The sequence below is a fragment of the Pholcus phalangioides genome, unplaced genomic scaffold (genome assembly GCF_987345545.1).
Source record: "Pholcus phalangioides strain wild (caught in Gottingen) unplaced genomic scaffold, Ppha-v1.0 ptg000011l_1, whole genome shotgun sequence".
Taxonomy (NCBI): Eukaryota; Metazoa; Arthropoda; class Arachnida; order Araneae; family Pholcidae; genus Pholcus; species Pholcus phalangioides.
Window position 1 is genome coordinate 929664 of NW_028301604.1, and position 24309 is coordinate 953972.

The 24309-nt window shown below is 37.0% G+C and overlaps 1 protein-coding gene across 1 annotated transcript; it reads left to right on the forward strand.

The window, feature by feature from the left end:
• Positions 1–1853: 1853 nt before the first annotated feature.
• Hdc (histidine decarboxylase) lies at positions 1854–21708 on the forward strand. Its single transcript, XM_089238562.1, has 13 exons — positions 1854–1946; positions 2104–2276; positions 2551–2664; positions 3121–3243; positions 3611–3745; positions 4262–4405; positions 4659–4725; positions 5881–6043; positions 6319–6389; positions 6558–6577; positions 8493–8591; positions 10880–10981; positions 21130–21708. Exons 1-13 carry the CDS (start codon positions 1919–1921, stop codon positions 21706–21708), a joined length of 1818 nt encoding a protein of 605 aa, XP_089094688.1. The 5' UTR covers positions 1854–1918.
• The last annotated feature ends 2601 nt before the right edge of the window (positions 21709–24309 follow it).

The following is a 24309-nucleotide window of genomic DNA, read 5'->3' on the forward strand; positions in this document are numbered from 1 at the left end:
ACCAGTCTGGTGTGGTTTCGCATCCACATTCAATTTGAGACTTGAACCACTAGTTACAAATCTCAAATTTACGAAGACGCTCTTTTATACGAACTGGTCCTCTGTCCCAAACCACATGCCATAGAGCTAATGTTAAAATCCGCACTGATTTACGAACTCTCACTTCTATCAACTATCTATTTTTCTCCATTTTCCTCCTGGTTATTTCATTCTTCCTGCTACCTCCGAGTTCATTGTAATTAAAGGTAAACTTCAATTTGGGTGTTCTACGTGTCTTAATAGTCAATCACCAACACACCATGTGGTGATTGATCACCACTACCGGTGGTGACCATGAATTGAAGATGCATTGACAACGTAATTAACTTTTTGTACATTGTGATTGCATAAACTGGTAATTTCAGAAATGTTAAGAACCACTTCAAAGCAGTGCCGTCTTAAGAGCATCATAGCCCCCCCCCCCCTGGGCCAAGTTATTTTTTTGAGGCCCTACCTGGCCAATTCTCGAAAATTTCAACCGGTACTCGTTTTGTGAGGCCCGGGTGGGCCCATGCGTTGAGACGGCACTGCTTCAAAACATAAATAGGCACACAAACTAATATATCTAGCTCGCCGCGACGCCCCTAACTAAGGTTGGCGACGTCGTGAATCACACGTTGAGAAACACTACATTAAGTTATTGATAGGCCATTTCTTCGTCGAGAGTCGACCGAACTCCATTTCAGCCAACTGCTGTTCGTCTACTTTCCTTTTCGCAATGTTAACAAACCAGAAAAGATTGTGCTTGACCGTGGATGAAAATATTTTGAAAGAAATTAATGTACAAACTCTTACAAAGACAAGAAATTGTCAAAAATTACGGAATTCAAAAATTTTATCGAGTCATTTAATCAAAGATCAGCAAAAGATTGTAGATCGTTTCTATGGTAAGTGGTTCCAGTGGCATTCCATTATCCTGAAAATATTTCAGAGAAGTGAGTTTCGCGTGGAATGTTGTCCTACATCAATTCTACGGATTCTTATATTTACCAAAATGTTGCGATGAAGTAAACAAAAATAAGTTATTGTTATGGAAATCATCAATAATGACTAACTCATTTTTTATTTACCGCAGGTTTTTCATCGTCTCTCCCATTTATCAAGTCCGTATGGGTTCGTAAAAACGAGCGTTGACTGTATTCCACTTGAATAGTTGTTACTTGATGAAAATCGGGACAAAATTTCACAATAATTCTTTTTTTTTTTTTTGCATAATCATAGTAAACCCTTCAAGTGGTTTTTAAAATTTTCTTGATTCGCATTATAACTGCCACATTTCAAATTCGAAATCTTCACAAATTGCCGCCTATTTTCAAGAAGAATTATTTTTTTCCGATTGCGGAGCTGATAACTCTGTTTCCCTCTCTCCCAACAAAAAAAATTGTCCTCCCACCAATTTTATTTTCCTCACTATGACACAATACCTGTCATGACGTGCGTGGCTTTCTAGGAAGAGAAATACTTTTTTTGGAAAAGAATATTTTTTATATTATTTATACTGTGTGAGCGTATCTTTCTTTTTCTCTCGCTCCCTTTCCTATCTAGCCTTTAACAAGAGCTCACTCCGCCCACTGGTAGTTGATTGATCGGAGGAGGGAATGGAAAACATGTTTTGTAGTAAAAACAACTTCAACGCGTTTTTAGAAGATGAGATATTTCGGGGTAATTGAAATAAAACAGATCAAGTGTTTGACACGATATCTCAGGATTGCCGCTGAAAAGGTTAATACAAGTTGTATGTTGCATCTTTGTTTCCAAGAGTTCCAACTGAATTTTTGTGTGATTGTTCTTTTTTTTCTTAGGAATATTTTTTTTGCCGCAAGCATACGAAAAACAGTTTTTTTCCCGTTCGAGAAACAAAATATCAAAATATTCGAATATGAACATCGAAGAATATCGAATTAGAGGTGAGTTTGCTTGGGGAGATAGTATTAATTTTTTTTTTTTTTTACATAAATGGTAAAAATTCGATATGTAAGAGATATTTTAAAGGCAATTTTATTTCTACTTGAAACTTTCTATCGAAGTTGAGTTACGTTCTTATATCGGAAATTCATTTTACAGGTAAAGAAATGATAGATTTCATAGCTAACTACCTAGAAACAATCCGGTGTCGTCAAGTATACCCTAATGTGAAACCTGGATACATGAGGCATACCCTTCCAGATTCCGCTCCTTACGAAGGCCAAAAATTCGAAGAAATAATGGACGATATTGAAAGAGTGATTATGCCCGGGGTAAAGTTTAAGCTTTCACTTCTATTACATTCTTCGAGTCTTTCGAATAAGGTTATAATGAGAAATTCTACTGAAACGCCACCACAATCTGCATGGCACTTTGGAGTTGTTTTACGCGAATAACACTGATATGTCTTCTTGCAGTAAAAAAAGGGGGGTTTATAAAAAGGAATTTGGACAAGTAAAATTATGAATAAACCTTATAGAGGGTATGAATCTGTGATCGCTTCTTTGTCGAGATTATATTTCCAATTATTTGCGGGCTTCATTGCAGGTTACTCACTGGCAAAGTCCATATATGCATGCTTATTTTCCGGCTCTCAATTCACCAGCATCTTTATTAGCCGACATGCTTGCAGATGGAATAAATTGTCTGGGCTTCACATGGGTATGAATTTTCAAGTTTCCTTTTTTGCGCTGCAAAAGCTTTATTTATTTTTGTCAAGTTACGCAATAAAATTTAATGCTTCATTATCTATCGATTTGGATTGCTCATTAAATATTCTACATATTGCACGTAGCAGATTCATTGCTTGAATATATATATATATATTTGTTTTCACGATAGATACTTTGGCTCTAATCAAAGATAATTTAATTTCCATTATTGATCTTGCTTTTTTAAAAAAATGTGTGATTGAACTTTTTCCCTTTTATAAATTTTTTTTTTATTTAAAGTTATCCAATTTTAAGATTAAAAATACAATGTACTGAGGGTTTTATATGTGTGTGTGACTAAGTACTTTCTAATTCACCATTTCAGATGAAAACTAACTGCTGTATTTGAATTTTTTTTTTTGCTAGCAATTTCAAACTTCCGCATAGCTTAATTATATACTTTTAGGCTTCAAGTCCAGCGTCAACAGAACTTGAAATTGTAGTGATGGATTGGTTGGCGAAAATGATTGGCTTACCGTCCGAGTTTTTGCATCAAACACCTAATAGTACCGGTGGTGGAGTCATACAGGCAAGTTATTGCGTCCGAAATTCAAAAAAATTCAAAAACCTCGTCACTGATTATGACCCAAAAAAAAAAAAAATCAATGACGTGAATGAAAAAGAAACCCGCGTGTTCTCTTATAATTTATAAATACCTTTCCCGTTCTTTTTCCAACATGCATATGAATCATTCATGATTTAACCTCCTTTCCATAACCTTAACCTCTTCGTTTAAAATTTAACTTTTCGGTAATAACCAAAATTATGCTATTTTTGTTCTTGCATCCTATATTCATCCATTTAGTATTTTGCGTCTTGTTATCCTCTCCTGTGCTTCACAAGTTTTAACACGCTGTACTTAACTGCATAATCGTCATACTTTTCTTTTTCTATAGACAACATCTAGCGAAGCTACTTTAGTTTGTCTTCTTGCAGCCCGTAATGAAACCATAAGAAAAATGAATGAAGAATGCAAATACACGGGAAATGGTGAACTGAACAGTCAACTGGTAGCTTATACCTCAGATCAGGTATATTAAATGCTTCAAATATTTCAGCTAGTGATTCCCAAACTTTTAGGTCACAGGGCACTAGTGTGTGTGTGTTCACTTGTCCTTATACAATCTTCACAAAACTGAAGTTTTGCCCTCTCCTTTTTACTCTCGTCTTCCCTCGGAGCACAGTTTGGTAACTACTGATTTAAGCCTTTGCTCCCATCTTGCAAACATTAACATTTTGTCTTTAAGATTCTCATGTGTTATGATCATTTGCGCACGCAGGAGTGGGGGGGGGGGGGGGGTTCTACCACTTCCCCTCCAGAAGAAAAAAAAATGACCTCCCACCCGAGAAAATCCGGCGTATGCCTGTGGTTGTGATAATTTAAAAACATGTCCCTAAAGACGTAAAGCCTGATAAAAAAATATTCTGCTTTAGTGATTTGATGATTTTGTGTTTAAAATAAAGAATTTAAAAGGGGAAATGTGCATTTAGAAGTATTCCTCGAATGAATTGAAGTGATCCAGAATTCTCCCTATAATTATTCACAGGCTCATTCTTCAGTTGAAAAGGCTGGATTGATTGGTCTAGTGAAGATGCGCTACATTGAAAGCGATTCAAACTACTGTCTTCGTAAGGATAAATTGCTAGAAGCTATTGCTAAAGACAAAGACAATGGACTTGTTCCTTTTTTCGTAAGCATAAGATGCAATATTGTTGAAAATGTTGTTCTTGTCTTTTATTATAAACACCTTTACATAAAGGAAGAAATTTCGAACATATATAATAAAATGAGGTTGCTCGTTACGATGATACAGCAGAGCTCAAAAATTAACAATCTTGGTGAATCTCGCCTTTTTTGTCAGAACAAAATATTTCAATGACATTAATCTTGTTTCTTAAATTGAAATTTAATGATTTCACATGCACGAAGTTCTCTATTTTCAGCTTTGCGCTACGCTCGGAACTACTGGAGCTTGTTCATTCGATTGCTTGAAAGAGATTGGACCTATATGTAAGTACCTAACAAACAAGAGATAAAAATTAGAATTTATTTTAACCGTTTATATCCGACATTGTGAAAAGTAGAATAAGAAAAAAATTGTAATAAATTAAAGTAAAAGTATAAATGTAATGATGATAATAAATAGTTACCATGTAAATTATTTGGTAGGTCATTTTAATTCTAATTAAAGACAAAAAACCAATTTTTTTAAAACAATTAGTTAGTTCAAAACAAATTATCTAACCAGATACTTTAAAGTACCGTCAGGATAATAAAGGGTTAAACAATTTTGATATCTAAAATCAAAATTTTTAAAATTAGCAAAAACTCAAGATTATCAAAAATATCCGCGTCTGGACTCTCACGAAAAATACCACATCGATTTAATTTAAGCTTGTTCAACCTCAGGGCCACAATTAGATACTCTGTGTATAAGCAGAGACAAAAATAAATTTATTTGATCATTTTTGTCGCACCACGGTCATTTTCTGCGCACGATGGCTAATTAGATCGGGACCTACAATTTATTGCCGATTCCGAACGGCAGCCTTTTTTATACTCATCCAGAGGTTGGTGCGCTAACTCCTTGATGTGGGATTCCCTGCGGTAGCAATCTTTTTCTGTGGTCATGTCACCGTTTTTGTTGTACCCCCTATGTCAGGAAAGTTTTCTGACAACGACGAACCGGGTATCGAACTCGCGACAGCTCTGAACATCCTTTGGTATTTTAGATGAGTATCTTACCGACTTGGGCTACCGCGCCCAAAAATGTATTCAATTCCTCCCCTCCCCGTAATGTTGAATGAGTGGGTACAAGTTGCTGAATAACAAAATTCGTCGCTTCTCCTTGGTCGAACCAGGGCCGCAACTGGATGCTTGGTCAGCCGGGGCATGCACGCATTTTGGCGTCCCCTTGTAATGTTGAAGGAGGAGTTGAAGGGTAAAATTTGCGTCCTCACAACTCTCTCAAACCATGAATCTAATCAGTATCCTTAAACTGAATGTGAATTGGTTCAGAAAACTTATTTCTCTCTCTCTCAGTAAAGGATATGAACATCAGAGAAATCCAAACATACTGCTCTAATAATGAGGCAATAAAATCTACAATAGATATTTCACGTGCTGTGTTTACCAAATATTATTATTAACCAAAACTTTCGATAGGTGCTTCAGAAAACATATGGCTTCATACAGACGCTGCTTACGCCGGAACTTCCTTTATATGCCCTGAATACAGAAAATGGTTGCAAGGAATTGAGTACGCTTCTTCATTCGCCTTCAACCCTTCGAAATGGATGATGGTTCATTTTGATTGCACAGCTATGTGGTCAGTTACATTTATTTTTGTGCCGATCATGTGAATATAATTAATATGTAGTCTTAAAGAAAAGAAAATATCTCGTATAAGAGACATTTCTACAACGGATGAAAAAATTTTACTGTCTATGATATTATTTCTTACCCACGTTTCAAATGTACGACGCATGACCATAGCCTCGTGGGGTTATGTATTTTAATGTTTTTTCTTGTCCTAAATTTTTGGCAGCGTTTCATTGAAGAACATCATGACATTTTATGCGTACGTTCTACTGTCGTTTGCAGGGTAAAAAGAAGCGAATATTTGCATCGTACCTTCAACGTGGATCCACTGTATCTCAAGCATGAAAACTCTGGTAATACACTTGTACGTTATGTAGATTGTGAATTATACATAAAAAAAGTATCAAAGTTATGCATCTCTCATAAGTTAAGATTTTTCCTCACAAATTGCGGATGAAATTCACGAATTATTATTTTTTCAACCGTTTCAATTTTCAAAAGTTTTTACTATGTATTTTCAGGACTGGCCGTGGACTTTATGGTAAACACATGCTCCATACTTTTACATATCGCAGTTCCCGAAAATATACATGTATGTTCTCAAAGAGTGTCGTCTTTATTTCACGCGTCACGTGATGTTATAATGTTGAGATACTTCTGATATACATACTTCACAGTGACAACCAAACAAAATATAAACCAGAATTGCGGAAATCAGAAGCATAGCGAATCTATTATTGATACAACCGTGTTAAAAACAAAATTTCTATGAATTTGAATATAGCATTAATGAAGTTGTGATGTTTTGCTTTGAAATACGCGGAAAAAACAGTAGTATTAATCATATAGTATATATATTTGATAAGAAAAAAAGGAGTATGGTCTAAATAGCTTCTTCTGATAATGAATAATAACCGGTAATTAACCTCTCGCCTTGTCTAAAAAATAGCATTTAATAAAAGAAAATCCATCGCACATATGCTGAACAGTTAAGAAGAGATGAACGGCATCGAAACCATGAGAGAGAGTGGAGGTAAATTATTTCTTTTAAAATTTTGTTCGCAAGCTGTTTCCGAATAAAGAATAAAAGCGTTCTGATCGCGTGATTTTGCACTCTCCATAATCACATTTTTCTCACCCCTTTAACCTCTTTTATTTACGAAAATACTGTACTTTCCATTATGCTGCATAGGTTAGATTTTCAAATGAGTCATATCAAATTTTGTGTACGAATATATACAGTGTGCATATGTATTAGGGAGTATGGCATTTTTCTGGCGAACCATCGATCCTATAGAGGCATATTTCCAATTAGAAAAAGTTTTTAAATAACGTGTAGTACTCAGATATGTCATTCATGTTTCAAGGGGTTGTATAGTTATTAAAATAAAAAAATTAACTTTTTATAGTCCCCGTGTGCCGCAAACACCAATTAGAAAGTTGTTGCCCTGCCTCTCCTGTTGCCAACAAAAAAAATTCACGTTTCTAAGTGCATTTTCTAATTTGCTGAGTTCGAAAATCGGAGGAAAGTTTGGAAAAAAACAGCATTAAATACGGGAAACCCCGTTTTACCCGTAATATGTTAAGTATATTATAATTTTTCCTTTTATATGTTTTTTCTTTCCTCCTCCTTCCTTTTCTAATGTGCAGTTAGGTTAGAACAAGGTTGCCATATTTATCGCCGATTCGTCAAATAGAGATAATACAAATTTCTTGCCAAAACATTATCACGCTAATACTATAACGTACTATAAGATTTTTCACGGTATGTCATTTTTCCCAGCATTTCGGAAGTAAAAATTATTACCGCTGTAGAATTCATTAAAACCTAAAACCCTTAATATCGTAAAAATAGTCTTTCAATTAATTTATACCTCTACAATAGTTATTTATTTATTGCATAAATGTCAATTTTTCCTATCGTGTTTTCCTATCTTTATTCCAGGTTGTGGTGTCGGAGGGAGTTTTTCTCTAAGGGTTTTTTTGTTAATAAATGGAATAGCTTACATTCAGCTGTAGTGAATTCTAATACAATTGGCGCATTTAAAACGAAGTACGATAAACATAGTGAGATAAATCGAGAAGCTATATATACTTAGCTTAAGATAACCATGGTCTTTTTTATGGGCAGCACATTCATTATATAGTATTAATTATTAATTTATTTCTTTCGTGATATATGCTTTTTTATTGGGTTGCTGTATTTTGGTTATATTTGACATCCATATTTTTTATGGGCATCTTTCATCAGTCACCTCGTTAGGCAATTTGCCTGTTGTAGCCTTTGTGTTTGTATGTTCAAATAAGAGATTCAGTTCAATAAGTCTGCATTTTTGAAGAAAATTGTTTTGACTTGATTAAAAGCAAAATAAAATTTAGATTTTTTTTTTCGTTCTTTTGAAATCATACAGTTCCATTAATGATTTTATGCAGTTGTGTTCATAATTCATTTTTAGCATTGGCAGATTCCACTTAGTAGACGATTCAGAGCATTAAAGCTGTGGTTTGTCATTCGAAACTTCGGAGTCAAAGGCCTACGACAACACATAAGAAAAGTGAGTAGCATGAGCTCTCGCATGAACGAATAAAAACGTGTAAAACTACCCGCAAAAGGGAAGCTAAATTTTCGCTGAAATTGCATACGTTTTCTATGTATCAATAGGATCGTCAATTTCATGTCTAAAATTTTTAAAATAGCAGACGCCACCTGGTCAAAAAATTCCACTTTGGTCAACTCCGTTAATACGTACTTGCAGGGCCGCAACAGGAGAGAGCAGTGGGTCTGGTGCATTTGCAGTTCATTGCGCCGTTCCCAGCGTCAGTGACGGAGCCGACTGATCTAATGTATGTGTGTGTATATGAATTTACATCATACGATCCCTCCCAGCCTTAACATCATCATCGTGCCCCCCCCCCCAGTCTTTCAAGTTATCTACGCCTATGGTCTGGTGTGGCCCGGGCACTGGATCGGGAAGGGAGTTGAGTTTGCTTTTTCCCGTTCAAAATTACGGGGATAGCCAAAATGGACACTGGGCCAAAGTAAATTTTTGTTTCTAGTTGCGGCCTTGCTTGAACTACAGACCACAAGACCTACGGTATTTTAAGAAACATAAGTATGTAGGTCATTTGATAAGTTAGGTAAATTTCTATGAGATAGCACAGCACGATCACTTTCAAATTATTAACTATACGTACCACTCAGGTTTTAAACCTGTCAGAACAAGTTAGAGCACAAAGAGCTTTGTGGTTTATTTTTTGGCGTCGTTCCAAGTTCGGGTTGTAGCAATTATTCTGGTAATGTAAATAATGAGAAGTGATGAATATTTTCATCTAAAATAGTTGCGAGCTGTCCAGATCCGTGCCATGGTGGTAAGATGCTCGTCTACCATCGTGAAGGTTGTTGTCAGGGTCCGAACCCAAGGGAGGCTATAGATAAGATATTTTCCCTAACGAACTCGAGGCGATAGACAGCGCCTTCGCTTCCATCATCACCCATCTCACTAATGGCAGTAAATTGCGATATGGCCAGAGTTGGTGAAGTGGCTATCCAGATTGAGTTGTAATAAGTTTATGGGGAATAATAGCATCCTGGGTGTTTGGTTTAAGCCACAACCCTGGAAATCATTGAAAAAATTCCAGTATCGTCATGGAAGATCGCAGATTAATTTGCCTGAGATAGCTGATGTGGGCGAAAAAGCTTTGTCCAAGATGTCTGTCGGGATTGGTCACGATTTATCAAAAGAAAATTTGTCAGTTTTGTCTCATAACCCGTTAGAACTTCGGCGTCGATTTTCTCTCGCCACAGAGGCCCACAATGGTACAACCATATTACACTTCACTCATAGCTAGAAAAATTTATGGCAGCACTGTAACAAGCATCACACAGGAAAAAACTTCACCTTGGTTCACTACAAGCGCAGCTTTTAGCATCGCCCAGGTCTTCCTCGACCACCTGCTAAAATCTCTTCATCGCGACGGGGGGAGGTTCCTCCCAGCGTCAAAGGTGGAGTCGACTGATCTAATGTATATATGAACTGACATCATCGTGCCCTCCCCCAGACTTCCAAGTCTATCGCCCCGGTCTGGTTAGGAGGCGGCGTCGATTATCTGCTGGTTATTGTCGATTATCACATGGTTTTACCACTATATACTAGAGCCAAAACAACAGTCAAAGCGTGGATGGAGAGTGGTGAAATGACACCGCAAAGGCTGTTTTGTCTACTAAACAAGTGATGGCTACATTTTGGGGGGATTCTCAAGGCATTGTCTATATAGACTACCTTTAGGTAAGGACCTTAAATTTGGCTAAAGGTCTTGGAGAACATTGTCATATTTCAGGGAAATTTGAGGGAACGGCTGCAGATGAAACAACCAAGATTGGCGCACAAAAAAGCCCTACCTCACCAAGCCAATGCACATGCCACACAGATGCCCCATTACAATCGCTAAATTTCAGGAATTAGGCTTTGCATAAATCTTTCATCCACTAAATTCTAAGGATTTGACCCCACGTGACCTTTTCCAGCTCCCAATATTGAAAGTTTCGCTTGATGCAAAAAATTATTCATCAAATGAAGAGCCCATTGCAGCTGTAGGTGACTGTTTTGAAGAGTTGGAGAAAATGTAATTTTCTGATCGGATAAAGGAACTTAATTGAAAAACGTGTGTGGAGTTTGAAGACTGTTAAAAAAAATAATTTTTCCCCAAAAAAAATTTGAACACCGTTCTTTACCTTACTTAATCAAACGAACCTCGTATTTACGTGTTTCGCTACAGGACAGGCCATTTGTTTAAAAAAAAAAATTAGTTTAAAAAATACCACCCTTTCATTTCTTTTTTTCAGAGTGTTCGTCTTGCAGAAATGTTCGAACAGATGGTACTTGCTGACGAGAGATTCGAAATACCCGCCAAAAGGCATTTAGGGATGGTGGTATTCAGACTTAAGGTGAAAACCATAGTGTATATTTAAAAAGAGTTTATGATGCATATAATATTATCACTCTTAAAATAATTATTAGTCAATATTCTCTCTATGAAGAAATAATATTATACAAGTATTTCCAAATTCTTTGTGCACCTGTATATCTCTCTTCAAGAGTTGACTTCAGAAACATGCATTCCATTATAAAATGTTCAAACAACGTGCAGTTTACATAAATTATCGAAACTTTTTGAGGGTGTTTTGTATACGTAAAATAATTAAATAAACTCTTCATACAAACACTGTGTGCTAAAAATTTAAATTAGTGAAATATACATCCTGCTACTAAAAGCCATAAACAGAAAATTCCGCATTGTTAAATGTAATAATTAGGGCCGGTCCGATTCAGCGAGTCGGTTGATTGATCGATTGTTGATTGCAGTAGAAAATTTTAGTTAAGTTAAATCGACTCGATAAATTCAAGCAAAATCTGCGTAAAAAGTTTGTGATTTAACTTGATTTGTTTATCTGTTTAAAGAAACCGATTACATGTCTTAAATTATGTACCTATACACTCAGTGGCCAAAAAATTAAGAACACCTCTCACTCAAACTTCGACTCATCCATGCAGCACGTGCGCGGACATAATAAACCGGATTTGCTGATAAAAAGCTTTTTTCTGCTCAGAAGCACCAGTTAACGTTGCAATTTGCCTGTTCAAGGAGAAAACAAGAGATATGAGTGATTTTGAATGCGGCATAATAGTGGGCGCCAGAAGGGGTGGTTCCGGTATATCTCCGAAGCCGCTAACCTTCTTGGTTTTTCTCGTACAACAGTATCTCTAGTTTTCAAAGAATGGCAGTTAAGCCAGAAAAACTTCAAGCGGAATAGTGGGCGGAAATCGCTTGGGAGCGAAACAGGTGCCAGGCGACTGACACACACATTGTGCGCAGCAACAGAAGAGCTACAACGCAACGACTTGCAACGCAATGCAACACGCAGGATCATTGCAAAGCATATCCGTACGCTCTACAAGACTGATCTTAAAACAAATTGGTTTTAATAGCCGGCAACCAACAAGAACCCCTTTGATTTCGCTGCGAAACCGAAGAAAACGGCTTTTTGTGGGCTAGAGAACGCCAAAATCGGACACTTGATGAATGCAAGGTTTTAAAAACTGGCTGTTACGAAGATGAATTTTTGAAAAGAGAAAATTCAACTGCCTTTGCGGGGTATCGAACTCACGTCCCAAAGGCAACGAATCTCTCAATATTCAGAGTAGCTCGCGTACACTGAAAGGGACCGTACATGGACGGCCGGACGTGACTCCGCAGTCAGCAGTTGTGAGCTTGACCCAAGTCAAGTACGGAGTCCATATACGGTCCCTTTCAGTGTATACGAACTCCAAGGAAAGATTGAGAGATTCGTTGCCTTTGTAGTCTAGTGCGTTCACCCGGAAAGTGAAAGGACGTTTGTTCGATTCCCCGCAAAAAAAAAAGCAGTTGAATTTTCTCTTTCCAAAAATTCATCTTCGCAACAGTCAGTTGTTAAAAATCTTGTTTGGATAGCGGAGAGTGACGCCATCCTTTCACTTGATGAATGGAAGAAGGAACTCCTGACGAGTCAAGATTTCTTCTCCATGACTTTGATGTCAGGATCAGTGTGTGGCGCAAGCAGCACAAAGCCATGCATCCGGCATGCCACATGGCAAGTGTTCAAGCGGGTGGTGGCGGAATCACTGTCTGGGGAGCATTTTAATGGTATACTCTTGGTTCCTTATTTCCATTGGAAAAACCGTTAATGCCAGCGCCTACCTCCACCCGTTTATGGCCATAATATTTCCTGATGATGATGGCTATTCCCAGCAAGACAATGCACCCTTCCACGGGGCTGGAATTACCTCAGATTGGTTTGAGGAAAATGATTCGAGAGTTTAAATTACTTTAATCGCCCCTCAGTCAACCCAATTGAGCATTTGTGGGACGAGGTTGAAAGGTCTGTTAAAAGCTCCAAAAACACCACCTTCTGATCTGAGGGAATCAAGAGTTGCCATTCCATTAGCAAGGACTAACATTCCTCCTCAACGGTTTCAGCAACTTGTAGAGTTCCATGCCTACAAGAATATCTGCTGTCATCAAAATCAGAGGAGGTCCCACACGATACTTGTGGTGGGTAGCAGGGTGCTCCTAATTTTTTTTGGCCACTGGGTATATATATTTTGGATGAGTGATCTCTCTCATTTAAAAATAAGTATTTGAATCAATATTTTGATCAAATTTTTTAAGCATGAGGGAAATACAATTTGATTCAACGAAAACTGATTATTTCCGTTTCAAATTGAGTTTGATGGGAGTTTCAAAAGACAAGACCAAAATTTGTTGTCTCTATTATGAACAGTAGTATTTCGTATTCTTGGAAACATCACCTCCTCTCCTCACAAGTACCATTTGGGAGGAGTTTCCAGGGAAACAAGCGACAGTATAATCAAAAGTGATTTCGAAATCAGTGGCTATAACCTAATATAGCCGATTTTTTTGAAAAAACGACAAGATCCAAGTGAAGAAGGTTTTGACAAAACATGTTCACCATATTAAATTGCTTCCAGCGGGCACCTTTAATTTCTTCTTTAATCTATTTTTATATTTGTTTACATCTATCGAAGAGGTGCGTGAAATGAATAAAATATATTTTTGTAGCACCAAATATTATATAGTATATACAGGGTGGGCAAAAAGTCCGTAGAAACTTTAAAAATTGATAAAAACCGGAAAAATAACCGAAATAAAAAAACGATTTGCAGGGTTAGCATCGCTAGGTCACAGAAATTTTTTTGACAGGAACAAAAATCACAAAAAACAGCCGTGGCGCTGACATACACAAGTCAAAGAAAAGATGCGCAAATAACGAATAGAATGCCCCAAATCGTTTATTACAGCAGTATGTGTTCTACATGACCACCACCACAGGGGATAACATATTGCAGGAGAGTCCCAAATCCAGCAACGGCAGAGTGCAGCAGGTTCACATACACGGTTTACCACGGTGAACTGATTGTGGATTAGGAACGCAAGTTCTTATAAGCGTCTCATTTGCATATTTCCAATGAACTCACTCGAACCAGCGCTACCTATCGGCTGTTTTTTTTTAGTTTTTTTTTCTCCTGTCTTAAAAAAAATTCCCGTGATCTAGCGATGCTTATTTTTGCGGTTTTTATTCATTTTTAAAGTTCCTACGAACACACTTTTTACCCACCCTGTATAATAATACTGTAATATTATATAGTTACAAAAAATATTCGATTAAAGCTTGATTAATCAGTCAATTTATCGATAAAAAGTTTTGGTTTACCAGTTAAAAATTTTAATCGATTCCCAGCCCTAGTAATAATTAACGAGATATTTGATAAAATCCATCGTAATTTTACGATGGTAATTCCATTTTGCAATTTATGAACTACGCTCTCAACCTCAATTATTGGCGATAAGTACTCGAAACTTTAAAGTCGGACATTTCGATTCATATTTAAATATATTTCAATTTTTATAATTTAATATATACAGTATTTAAATTTTTGCAAACCACTTTCTGGAGCAGGATTTACATTTCACTAATTGGAAGTTTTATTTCACAGGCTCTGTATAAAATGTAATTTTTTTTATATTTTTCACGTATACAAATCCTCAAAAATATTTCTGACATTTTAAGCATCCGCACGTCATTTGAAAAACTTTTTGTAACCGAAAATATGTTTCTAAAGTCAACGGATGCAGGCCACTCGACTCGAGTGGTTAAGGAGCTAGCTTCTGACTGTGCAGCAGGTCTGGGTTTAAATCCCGATTGGGGGTCATGAATGTTTACTAACAGCAACAAATTCCCTGGACAGATCGTAAAGATCTCTTGGCAATACGTGATGATCACGTTTATATAGTAATAAAAAAAACACGTCATACGCTGGAAAAACAATTTGGTATAGCCTGTATGTGCATCTCGTTATTACGAGTAATTCGAACGCGATTGTCAAAGAGCTAATGTTGATGATACAAAAAAAATATTTTTTTCGCTCATAGCGAGTTATTTATACACTGCTGGCCACCCAAATTGCAACACCAAGAAAGACAAGAGATATCGCAACAATATTTATTTTGTAGATAACATGTTGACCAAGCATCAAATGATTAAATTTATAGACTTCTGTGAAGTGTGGTTCCTGCCAAAATCAGTAGCCAGAGTAGCCGCCATTGTTGGAGATCACCGCTGCCACACGCCTCGGCATTGATTCAAAGAGACTTTGGATGTGTTCTTGGGGTACAGCAGACCAAGCAGCTTCCACGCGTTGCCAAAGTTGATCTGGTGTGGCAGCTGGGGATGTAATCTGGGTCAATCGTTGAGCAACCATGGACCACATGTTTTCTATCGGCGAAAGATCCGGAGAGCGAGCTGGCCAGGGAAGTAATTCAATCTGGCGATTGACGAAGAACCTTTGGACAATGCGTGCCACGTGTGGTCGCGCATTATCCTGTTGAAATATGGCTGTGGGCAAGCCCTGAAGGTAAGGAAGGACAACTGGCTCCAACGCGTCGGAGATGTAGCGCTGGCTTTTTAAAGTACCGGCAATGCGTACTAGAGGAGTGCGAGAGTGATATCCAATACCGCCCCATACCATAATACCCGGTGCAGGACCAGTGTGGCGGTGCATAACGCAGCTGTTCAGCATCCTCTCTCCACGGTGTCTCCAGACTCGAATCCGACCATCGTGGTGTTGCAGACAGAAGCGTGACTCGTCAGTAAAGACAATTTCATTCCATTGTGCCGTCCACATCCTTCTTTCATCGCACCATTGGCGGCGGAGACGTCTGTGGTTCTGCGTCAAGGGTAGACGAAGCAATGGACGTCTTGCGGACAGACCACTCTGCTGTAAACGGCATCGAATGGTACGCGCAGACACTGGATGATGCGGTACAGACTGAATGTGCTGTGCTATGGTTCGTGATGTGGCTGAGCGATCCGTCACTGCCATACGCACAATACGCCTGTCATCACGTGAAGTGGTGCACTGAGGTGGATGCGATCGAACACGTCGGTCCGTCGTACCCTCCTGCATCCAACGATCACATATCCGCATTATAGTTGTTTGGTTTCGTCCAACACGACTACCGATTTCCCTGAAAGATAATCCACAATCTCGGTAGGCCACTATCCTTCCTCTGTCGAACTCGGATACTTGATCAAAAGATGATCGCTGTTTTCTACGAGGCATAATTGATCGTTTTTTTGAAAAAACCACAAGAAAAACACAATTGCCGTACTTCAAATCGTCGAAATCTCCAAGCCTTAAATAGCGCTTTGAAGTGGCGCCACAGGCGCGCGTGATGTGCGTCTGCGCTGAAATTCTAATCATTTGCATATCTCACCTTCGCTAATGCATGTTGTAAATTTCATATTATTTGCATGCTTCCTTCTGGGTGTTGCATTTACGGTGGCCAGCAGTGTAAATCAAAATCGTAACACATTCGCTATAACGACACGGAAATTCTCACGGAAAAGCATCTTTTTCTTTCCCTCTCTTTAAAAATTATGCACATAATGGATTGGTGACTGGAAAGAGAGTGGAAATTTATAAATTTCTTTACTTCCTATGCCTAGGTGCATGTCAGTACCTTCACATTCTGTATCTTATCTTCTTATTATCCATATAGGAGGTTAAAAAGCATATCATTTTATCTGTAAGTGTGTTAGTCGAGCACGAGCTCTGGTTTTGACATCGTGGTTATTTTCTTTCAAAAGCCCCCCCCCCCCACACACACACACACACACACACACTTCTTGGAATCTTCCAAAACTGGACACGGGGCAAATAGTTCTTAATCATTTTCTCTGCCTTAAATGTTATGAACATTGTTATAATGCAACGAATACTCCAGTTGCAGAAACTGCTGCATTCCACAAATTTCAAAATTTTGTTATACAATCCTACATTGTATAAGCATAAGCAGTTGACTCCAGATGCATATTTGAGCAAAAGTAGTTTAAAATGAAAGGTAAATTACTCTAGTCTCTTTCTCTCTCTAGATCCCTCTCATACATTTTTCAAAAAACTATCATGGAAAAAAAGTTGTAAAAGGCTTTTTAAAAAAACACGTGAAATCTTAATGAATATTAGTAAGAGTTGGGACCACGAAAATGAATCGCAATAAGCAGGAAAACGTTCGGGAACGTTATATATAACTGGGATCCACTGTAGTTTTTTTTTCCTCGTTTATATGTTTCTACAGTGCAAGAAACTAAAATTCGTTTGTAACGAGAAGTCCGTTATAACGACGATTTTCCCTCCGATTGCGAACTGTCGTTATGACGGACTCTTACTCTACATTATTCGTGTACTTTCTCTTGTAAAATTATCGAATGTTTTTTTGATTCTGTCACAAAGCTTAAAAAAGAAATTAATGTTAGTACATATATCTAAAAAAATTTTTTACACTATAAAACTTTATAAAAGTTCTTTTGTAAAACACGATAGTGTAATTGGTAGATATTTTTATATGAATATAAACTGCACCTAGGCCGGCATTACACTATAAAAGTTTTAGAAAAGTTCTTTTATACAATTATTACGACTAAGGCCAGGATCACACTAAGTTTTGTAAAAGTGCTTTTATAAAACTTGAAAAATAAAACCAATAAAATGATCGATTGCATTGGCTCGAATGTAACCGATCAGCTTATTCGTTATATTTTTCAAGTTTTATACAACCGCTTTTACAAAACTTTTATAGTGTAATCCCGGCCTAAGTGAGTTGAAGTATCATCGTATTTGAAAGCGCAGAAAGTAAAAAAAATTCAACTAGAAGTGCTCTGTTTTTTGATCTGATTGTACGATCATATTATACAGGATGGTAACTACTGACCGCCCAATAATTATACACGTGATTCCTTGTGGGAAAACTCATATGGAAATGTGTTTCCAGTTTTTTGATTTGACCCATAATTAATGTGTTATAACGCATTAAAAATTGATGACGTCACTTCAAAATCCTGCCAAATTCACCGAACGTACACCAAACGTTTAACTTGAACAAAAATATGAGTCGTCCAGTTGCAAAACTCGTTAAGCGCCAAGCAGAATTTTTCACAGAAAGTGAAAAAGAGACTTTTGCAGAATGTATTTTTTGAGCTGACTGATTGAAATTTAAAATTTTAACGGCATAAAACATTAACATTTTAACAAGAGTCAGCTCAAAAAACACATTGTATAAAAGTTTTTTTTTCACTTTCTGTAAAAAAATCTGGTTGGCGTTTAACGAGTTTTGCAACTGGACGACTCATATAACCCTAAGAAATCGAGAAAATAAACCAGTTTTTTGTACTCTCTTTTGTTGTATGCGTTTGTGTGCGCGTGCACTTTTCCAGTTTTTACGTGGTTAGTTATTACCATTTCCTAAGATTGCAGTTTTTGAGTTCATCCGTAAGATTAAAAAAAAAAAAAAAACTACTGCCACCCCAAAAAGTCTGAAATTTTGCAGAAATGTTTATTCGCCATGTGTTAGTAAAATGAACCTAAGATTTAGAAATTAACCCAAGTATTTTTTAAAACAAATGTTGAATTCAAATTATTGAAATTTATACATTTTTTCAAAATTTAAAATTCATAAAATTCTAACGGATGATCAAATATCGAAGTTGGAGGTTCATCTTACTAAAACATGCCGTATAAATATTTCTACAAAATTTCAGAATTTTTGGTGTAGTAGGTTTTCTTCATATCTTAAACGGATGAGCTCAAAAACTGCAATTTGTGAAAATCGCGTTCAAAGCGTTTTTTCTTTTTCTTGTTCACGTTTATATACACTATAATTCATTAATTTTTCTTATTTATTCTATTTTCTTAGTTATTTTATTTTGAAAAAAAAATTAACCCGATTGACACGAAATTGTTTGCATTTGATTTTCACAATCGAATGAAATGTTTTTTAAAGTCATGTTTGAAAAATCAACTTTAGGGGTCGTGACACCTCTTAAATGAATAAAGTATCTCCAACAATTTTGAGATGAGATTTTTTTTTCCAGTTCCGATTCAGAAGTTTTGGAAGATTTACATGTTGCATCACAGCTTTTGATTGTAACTCTGCAACACAATCAATTGAGTAACACAACGAACATAGTGAATGAAATTGATCACAGTTACAAATTGTCACGATGATAACTAGCAATTATAGTTTAAAATTTTTACGGCATCTCATTTATGTTATGGATGTGCGTATGAAACAGTAGGCCCCTACTCAAAACCATATTTAGAACAATAAACAGTAAAGACGTGGCTTTCATTTCGAAAACCAAAAGCTGGGGAGGGGTAAGCATGATTTTTCGGGAAAAAAAATTAAGAAACGAAATACATATAAGAGCAAAATGGTGGCAAAATTAGTAGTGCTTAGGGCGGCGATATCTTGAAGTCCGTCTCTGTTGAGAGGGGACTTATAAATACGCCTCCTTTCCTGACATGACAAGCACAATTATTTTTAATTAGTCATTCGTTTTGACGCAGTTTGACCTAATTGGTTTTTGCGCCACAAAAATCGAAATCCAATCCAATAAATACGCCACAAAATAAACCTTCATCTGAAAAAATGGCCAAGTTCTGTGCGAATCATGCAGGCTGGGATAAATTTCAAACTAATCCAAATTTTTCTTGTGAAAAGGTAAAGTAAAAATATTTATTAATATTTCAGCGCGATAAAAATCAACTGCAGTCAAAAGGAAATGAAAAATCTTCATTTCAACATGCAAAAATCGGTATGAAGACCACCAGATGAATAATCAATAGAAAATATCCAAAACTAATAATTATTTTGAATATGTCAATTCATAAAATGACTAGTTTGATTGAAAGTTTCTGATCGAATCCTTGTTATTATTTTACTGTTTTTACAAGTCACCTTCGGCAAGCTACCATTTTTGCAATCTCCGTTGAAGTTTTTTGTACGTGACTGTTTCGATAAAATTTTAAAATACCTCAAAAAATATTGTCCTGTTTCGTTGAGCAACATGTGATCTGATTTAAAACGACAGCGTATAAAAACGATCGAGTAGTAAACACTACACACTGTATGCACCTTCCCTCAAAAATTCGACTTAATAGTGAAAGAGTTAGATTTGTAGTATACAAATTACTACATTTTCACAAAAAAGTGTTGATTTGATTAAAAAAATTTTCAAGTAGATCTTATTTGACTAACACTTTACAAATCTGGTGATAAATTTGCCAACGTAGAGGACGAACCTGATACGTAAGCTATACGTAATAACAAGGTTATAATATCACACTACATGGAGAGAAAAAGAGCCAATCGTGAAGGAAAAAGGCCGAACTTGGCTTCTAATGTGGTGAAATATTTGTTAATTTTTAAGAAGTGACAACCCACTGCTGGCGGAGAAATGTACTTTCGTTCGGAGTTTGGTACAAAACTGACAGTTAGAAAAATGACACGTCACAAAATTTCAAAACCTTATAACTCACTTAATATTCGTCCGATCCAAAAACGGAAAACACTTCTCCGTATTAGTATTTCACAAGGAATCGCGTGTGTAATTATTGGGCGGTCGATAGTTACCCCCCCCCCCTTTATATTTTATTTGTTCTATTCATCCAATTCTTGCGTATAACAGATTTCGCATACCTGAAGCGTTCTAAGAATCATATTTGAACAAGATGTTAGAACAGAGGCTATATAAATGCAGTCAACGCTAGATTTTACGAACTAATCACCTGATCCTAAACAATATACTATTCCGTTGAACGTCTTTCCCATTTGCGAACTGATTTTTCAAGTCCATATGGGTTCGTAAAACCGAGCGTCGACTGTTTGAATATTTGAAAGAAGGTAGAATCGCTACAATTATGCTAGTGAAAAAAACGAGTCCCTGATATTAAATCATTTTTTTAAATTAATCGATAAATATTAATAAATTTAAACTTTTATGAACTTATGGGCAAAAAAAACTTAGTTCACATCCACGTTCTCACCAGAACGCGTCGATTTCCATTGCATTAAGATTACATATTTTAAAATATTCTGTGCACATAATTTGTTTTAGTGCATTTACTTGCAATATTGTGAGATGAAGTTTAGTTAGTGTTTCCCAAATCGTTCTTCAGCCAGTCATCTTTTTAAATGCAGGGTGGAAATGAAAAAACGGAGGATCTGCTGAAACAACTGAATTTTACTGGATTGCTACATTGTGTCCCCGCTTCACTCAAAGGCAAGTACGTCATTCGGTTCACTGTAACTTCCCAGAACACCACACCTGATGACATTAACAGAGACTGGCTGCTTATCCAGGAACACACTTCAAAGCTCATGCGGCCCTCGCAAATACGTAAAGCTGTTCCACTTGCAGAGATTCGCAAAGAGAATCCTCATTTCGGAACCAGTTTGTTACTGTCAAACTCTCCTATGGTACCACGAGTAATTGATGGCAGTTTTGCTGCAATCCTATCAGAAACCGGGGACTCTTTCTTTTCGGATTTCAGTAAAACTTTAAGCGAAATTGTGAAAAACAGTCCTACTCCGAATCGTCGTATAAAAGTGCTCTCAAACACGGATCGCCAATTGAGTTTGGATTCACGCATGGATCTGATGAATATCGCTCAAGAAATGAGTCAAAATGACCCAAACAAGCCAACTAGAGTATGCCAGCTTTGCCTGCGACCTCTCACTCCTAAAGCTGAAAGCATGACTAAGGAGCCTGTGGAATGAAACCAGTGAAGAAAGTGTGTGATGTTCAAATAAGAACGTGTGTGATTTTTTCTGAATTTTTTTTTTTAACTATTTCTCATAACTTTCTTGATTAAACTAACATGATGTGATTTTTAGCGTGTTCATTTGTACATCTTTTGTCATATACGTCAACCGGGGCAAACCGAAATTTCGGCGCCCCTTGCACGTAGAAGTATTAGTCAAAGGGTGAATTCTGCGTATATTCTGGTCCAGCGCCCGGGAATCAGCTCCGCCTGCCCCCTCCCCCCCCCTAGTTTCGACCCTGTGCATCATTACCGAGATCACCAATCTTTTAAATTTATTCTTGCACAGTAGAACAACTTCAAAAAGCGGGATAATCTTTTCTTTACAAAAAAAATTGTCTTACAAAAGTACTACGACTTAAGGCGACTGGAATAGGAATATCCTATATATATCCAGTGACTGTACTATGACTTACATCTCCTTTCCCCCCCCCCCTCCCTCCGACTCAAGTCATCTAGCATTTACGTCATCTCGTCCTTAAAATTATTCTTGTCAATTAGACACACCTTGAGTAGATATCTTGTCCAAGTTAAAAAGTTTACTGATGTCGTGTTCTTAGGACGGAAATGTTTCCGCGACAATCATATCAAAAAGATGAATATGTTACTGCCAAAGCCCTAAGTTGGTCACTTCGCGAACTGGCCAGCCAAGTTGACGCAGCCAATGTCCGAAATTTAAGCTGTCGCCGGGCTTTGGCCGGCCCCTATATGTCGATCCCTATATATTGATTTCCAGAGGCTCCTTAATGAAGAGGAGCCTCCCAAAAATGAGATCTGGTTAAAATTTTCTAGAATTTACCAGGTAGGATCTCAGAAAAACCAATTGGCCCAGGGACCCACGATGCTCTTTAGACGGCCCTGATCAGAAATCTCGTTAGACTGCAACGAATTTCAACTTTCAGCTGAATAAAATTTCAGATTAAACTACACTAATTAAACGTAAAAAACAATCGAAAAATTCTTTGAGAGATGATTATTAATATAATTATATATATCATTGAGTAATACCACAATCAAACCCCGTTTCAACGAATACCGTTATAGCGAATGTCTCGTTTTAACGAACTTTTCTAATCTCCCAGATAAGTTTACATAGGAATAATGCAAAATCCTGGAATTCCTTTATAACGAAATTTCGAAATAACGAAGTGATTTCTCCGGTTTCTTGGAGTTCGTTATAACGGGATTTGACTGTATTAATATACTTGATAATGAATCGATTGAGAATTGAGTTGAATCAATCTTAAGAGTCGTGCGTTCAGCGTTCGTTATCCATCGTTATCTTTCACAGAAAAACACTACGTAAGTCGCCGAAAAAAATTTTCTAGTCAAAAAAAAAAATATTTTTAACTGAACCCGACGCCATATCGCGAGAAGAAAATGCTATCATCCGATGCTGAAGAAGCGTGTATCCCCTATCCACACATATATTCTTCGTAATATTCGGAGGAGAAACGATGCTTGTTTTCGGAAATAGTACCAAAATTTCACTTTTATTCTTATACAGTCGAATCCCGTTTCAACGAATACCGTTGTAGCGAAAATCTGGTTTTTACGAAAACTTTTCTAACTCTCCAGATAAGTCATGGGCGGAGATACGGAGGGGCATGTGGCCCCCCCCCAGCCTCAAATGTGGAGTGGGCAGATCTAATGTATATGTGTATATATGAATTGACATCATCATCGTGCCCCCCCCCCCAGACTTCCAAGTCTATCTCCGCCTATGAGATAAGTTTACATAGTAACAATGCAAAAACCTGGAATTTCGTTAGAACGAAGTGATTTCTCTGGTCTCTTGGGAGTTCGTTATAACGGGATTCGACTGCCGATACTTTAAGAAACGAAAGTGAGGTTTTTGAAATCATTTGCTTTGTTTTTTTGATTAGAAAGTGTTTTAAAATTTAGAAAAAATAATCATCTTATATGAGCGTCACTTACTCTTCATTGATGTGCCGTAAGTTACACTAAAAATTTCGAAAAACATAGTAATATTTTCATATATATATTATATATATATGAATAATTCATAGTAATATTAATTAAGAACAAGCAGATTAACTCTATTTTCACGTGTAAATGCAGGAATAGCACCAAATAATAATAATGATACGGAAAAGTTTAGAATTTTTTACTCACTTTTCTTGCCGAAATTTCTGTCGCTCACCAACCCTTTCCCCCTCCGAACGGTATACGTCGATGCCACTTGTTTTCACGACAGTTTTAGTCTTTTGTTACGGTTGATGTGCTGCTCATGGTTATTACGGATGATTCTTATCGAGTTTTGTTTACAGCGAGTATTCAAAAACCAAAAATATAGTATTCAGGAATGGAAGAGCAGAGAAAACTTTTTAGCGTGGCTATTTCCGGTAAAAAAAAAGATACAACTGTAAGATAAAAGCCTAAACCACTGTGGGCCCCCTCTCACTTATTTTATCTGAAGAGACACTAAAGGCAAGGGGCATCTGGAGAAACAGGTGACCCCTGCTGTGGGTGGAAGATGGCGTTCGTGTGAGTGGAAGACGCGATTCGTGTCAACACTCTCTGTGATCGGAAACCA